We start from the raw sequence: 4508 nt of genomic DNA on the forward strand, positions 1-4508 counted from the left end.
AAAAAGGAGTTAATACCTTAAATAGTTACCCAAGTTTCAAAATTCTTTTTTAAATATTATTTCTGCTTCATTTAAAATTAAAATATCATTAAAATATTACTTAATTATCATTATTTTTCTCTAAATATCATTCAGCTATCACTATTTTCTTCCAAATATACTTCACATTTTAAAAGCCTCCTATCCTAGTTGACATGCCATGTCATTAAAGCTTCACTTTTTTTAATAATAGACTTATTCAATTCATTTAATCAAAATTATAATTGTATTCTTTTTTAAAAAGGAATTTGCATGCTTAGGAATCTTTTTCAACACTTGAACTTCATATTATTTTTCGAAATAGTCACTCATGTTTCGAAAATTGCCTATACAAATCACTTTTATTTTTTTAAAGACAATAATATCACTCAATTATTATATTTTTCTCAAAAATTATTAAATACCTCAAAAGTCTTCTTCTATTCTAGTTTACATGCCATGTCATTAAATCATCATTTAAAAAAAATTAATAGATCTATGTAACTCATCAAACTTATGTCTTTATACATCTTTATACACAATATATAAATTATGGAGATTATACAAAAAAATCACAAATAATCTAATTTTCTATAGATTATTCTACCAAATAAAATTCAATGATATGAAATGTAAAGCTTGGAAAGAAAGGAGACTTTTAAAGTGTCAAGTATATTTTAAAAAAAATTAGTGACAGTTGAGTGATAATTTAGTCCTAAATAGAATAAAAATAAAATTTGAAGATAATGTTCAAACCTTGAGGAATTATTTAAGGGGTCGTTTAGTAGAATATGTTAGCAAAAATAATGTATGCATTAATTATGTGTATTAGTAGTAACTTATTTGATACACTTTTTCATGACATGTATAACTAATGCACTCTATTGTATATTAAGACTTGCATTACTAATACCATGGATTTCTAGGAATTAGTAATGCAAGGGGATTTAATGCTTGCATTATTATGATTAAAGACCCAATTACCTCTCAAAATCCCTTTTCTTTCTTTTTCATCATAATTATTAAAGATATTTTTATAAAATTAAATATTTTTATGCAATACATGTTATTTTTTAATATATTAAATCAAACAATGCATAAAAAATATTTTATGTATAATTAATACAAATATAACTAATACAAACATTATTAATATAAATATTTATAATACACTCTATTTAATATTATTTTAATACACTTTACCAAGAATTAACTTTAAAAAGGGTGAGGTGGATGTTGCCCATAACCTTTAGATAAGTTCCAAAGAGAGAAGATAAAGAAAAAGTCCATACGATTGATTCTTGCCTGTTGTTAAGGAGAGCAGAGAGAAAAATCAAAGATGGATGCGATAGTGCAGATGCCTTACGATGCTACGGTACGGCTGATGCTGGGTTCGCTAGAGCGCAACCTCTTGCCGGACACTGTTGTACGGAGACTGACACGACTGCTCTTGGCCGGCCGACTTCGCTCCGGTTACAAGCCATCCTCTGAGCTTCAGCTCTCTGACCTTATCCAATTTGTGAACTGTACGCACCTTTTCTCTAATTATTTTCTTCCCAAAATGATTGATGATTTCCTAACCGACATCGAACCACAGTCCGAGTTCCACTTTTATTACATTTTAAAACCTGCTTAAGTCATTTTGATATCTAAACAAAAATATTCTTGGTAGTAAGAGATGTAGAACACTATTATGTATAGCTCTGCCCCTCTCTCTATATGCTCTTAAAGAAATGTTTAAAATCAACCAATTAAATTGAAAATAAAGATTAAAATGGCATTAAGCTAATTCTTTCACATGGTTATTGAATACTATAATTACAACAACAACAACAACCCAGTGAAATCCCACAACATGGGGTCTGGGGAGGGTAGAATGTACGCAGACCTTACTCCTACCAAGGTAGGACGGCTGTTTCCTGGAGACCTCGGCTCAGTAAAAGCATAAATGCATAAAAAATATTAGATAAGAATAGAAAATTAAAAGCTTTAGGAGAAAAACAACAAACAAATAACGAATAGATAACAAATAAATACAAATAAATAAATACTAATAACAAATAACAATTAACTAAATAATGAAAGCGTTACAGATAAAATTGAGTAATCACTGGTATTGAATACTATAATTACTGGTATATTAAATGATATTCACCAATGGATATTGAAATATTGTGCAGTATGCATGATTATTATTGAATCATGATTAATTACTTTTGAATCATGGTAAATGTTAAATGATTTTCAGAATATACTAATGGTACTGTTGAATCATGGTATAATGTGTTGTGTACTAATTAATAAGGGTATATGTGCTTCGAATTTATACCTCATCGTTGACTGACTGACTGTGCTTCTTTTACATACAGCTTTAAGAGAGATGCCTATAGCTGTGATGACTGAGAAGCCAAAGTCCCAACATTATGAGCTTCCTACCTCTTTCTTCAAGATTGTTCTTGGAAAACACCTCAAATACAGGTAACTATATATTATATCTCCAATCTACCTCAAATTTATAATGATGGTCTTACAATCTGGCTTATGTATGACATGTTAATGCAGTTGTTGTTACTTCAAAGACAAGTTGAGCACTTTAGAGGATGCTGAAAAAGCAATGATGGAATTATATTGTGAAAGGTCACAGTTGAAAGATGGACACACTGTACTTGATGTTGGATGTGGTTGGGGCTCCCTTTCTCTATACATAGCACAAAAATATAGTGCCTGTAAAATTACTGGGATTTGTAATTCAGTCACCCAAAAAGCACACATAGAAGAGCAGTGCCGGTAATAACTTCTTTCGATGCTAGACAACCTTGTGTGTGTGTGTGTGTGTGTGTATATGTGTGTACGCCTTATTATTATACTTTGGTTTATGTGCTTAGGGAGCATCAGCTGGAAAATTTGGAGATCATAGTTGCAGATATTAGCACATTTGAGATGGAAGGATCCTATGATAGAATATTGTCTATTGAAATGTTTGAGGTATTGAGTGCAAGATGAGTGTGTTTGTTAGAATTTACAGGTATGATGACAACTAATAAACTTATATTTATAGCATATGAAGAACTACGGAGATCTCCTGAAGAAGATCTCAAGATGGATGAAGGCAGATAGTCTTCTTTTTGTTCATCATTTTTGCCACAAGGCATTTGCTTACCACTTTGAGGTACATATACGTTGATCTGCTAGCTCATTAATACATGAATATTTACTCTACTTCAATTACAGATGTGGTGTCTAATGTTGTGCAGGATGTGAATGATGATGATTGGATCACTAGGTACTTCTTCAGTGGAGGTACAATGCCTTCTGCCAATCTCCTCCTTTATTTTCAGGTGAGCTTGATGGTGTTGTTTGTATCTGCTGTTGAAAGACCGTGTCTTTATGGACTTGAAGGAGGATTTAGGCAAAACGGGAAAGTGAAGAGGGTTTTTGGTATTCCTGCGGCATATATTAACTCCTGGAATAGTCATCCAAGTAATAGAAATTACTTAGTAAAGTCACTTTCATTTTTTTAAATCAATAAAATCTGTCATATTTTGCTCATTATCCCGCAAAGTAACTCCTGCGTGAAAAACAGAATGGCAACTAGTGATCCTTTGTTTCTGCTGTATTGAGGCAGTATTAGATTCCTCAAGAATGCTTTAAAAGGGCTACAAAGAATCCATCTCTAATTCTAATAAAAGAAAATATTTGGATTGACAATTATTGTGATGCTTGGTTGCAGGATGACGTTTCTGTGGTTGATCATTGGCTGGTTAATGGAAAACATTATGCACAAACAAGGTGAATTTAACTTGTTTGAATATTTTCAAAATTATGAAACATGATGTTTTGATAAGCTTTATACCCGTTTTCAGCGAAGAATGGCTTAAGAGAATGGATGGGAACAAGAGTTCCATAAAGCCAATAATGGAGTCAACTTATGGGAAGAATTCAGCCATTAAGTGGACTGTTTACTGGAGAACCTTTTTCCTTTCAGTTGCTGAACTGTTTGCGTACAACAATGGAGAAGAATGGATGGTTGCACATTTCGTCTTCAAAAAGAAGTGACTTTGCCAAGCTAACTATACAAGTAATAAACATGTCTACATGCATTTCACCCAAAAGCATTAGGACAGATGACATGCCGCATCTTTGCACTATTACCAGTAATTAAAGTAGAATGTGTTGTGTTGCTCTTAATCAAGTTTTACCCATCACATATTTCCATTAATTAACAAATACTCTTGGTTAATGCGTGAGCAATACTTGAGATATCAGTAAATGGGCTTCTGAAAAATTGAATTATTTAGCTGGCATTACAAGGCAGTTAATAATGTGATCACTCAGTTCCTGAAATCCCTTTGGACAAAAGTTCTTGAATGGCAATTTGATCCTTTCTTTTGGTGCCTCGTGTTCAAAAAAATTTACATTCATCCTTCCCTCTCCACTGTCTCTGTGGAGATGGTTGGTTGCCCACAATATTGAGCATGAAATTAACGCCA

The 4508-nt window shown here is 32.2% G+C and overlaps 1 protein-coding gene across 2 annotated transcripts; it reads left to right on the plus strand.

Annotated features, from left to right (window-relative positions):
• The first annotated feature begins 1260 nt into the window (after positions 1 to 1260).
• On the plus strand, positions 1261 to 4258 carry LOC129889206 ((S)-coclaurine N-methyltransferase-like). 2 transcript variants are annotated; one of them, XM_055964406.1, is made up of 8 exons: positions 1266 to 1544; positions 2388 to 2496; positions 2581 to 2805; positions 2904 to 3003; positions 3077 to 3187; positions 3273 to 3356; positions 3749 to 3807; positions 3882 to 4258. In XM_055964406.1, the coding sequence occupies exons 1-8, from the start codon at positions 1358 to 1360 to the stop codon at positions 4072 to 4074; spliced, it is 1068 nt and encodes a 355-aa protein (XP_055820381.1). In that variant the 5' UTR covers positions 1266 to 1357; the 3' UTR covers positions 4075 to 4258. The 2 variants fall into 2 exon arrangements, with proteins under 2 accessions (XP_055820382.1, XP_055820381.1); XM_055964407.1 differs by lacking the exons at positions 3749 to 3807; positions 3882 to 4258 and adding an exon at positions 3418 to 3683 and having other exon boundaries at positions 1261 to 1544; positions 3273 to 3318.
• Positions 4259 to 4508: the final 250 nt, after the last annotated feature.

The sequence above is a fragment of the Solanum dulcamara genome, chromosome 5 (assembly GCF_947179165.1).
Source record: "Solanum dulcamara chromosome 5, daSolDulc1.2, whole genome shotgun sequence".
Lineage (NCBI taxonomy): Eukaryota > Viridiplantae > Streptophyta > Magnoliopsida > Solanales > Solanaceae > Solanum > Solanum dulcamara.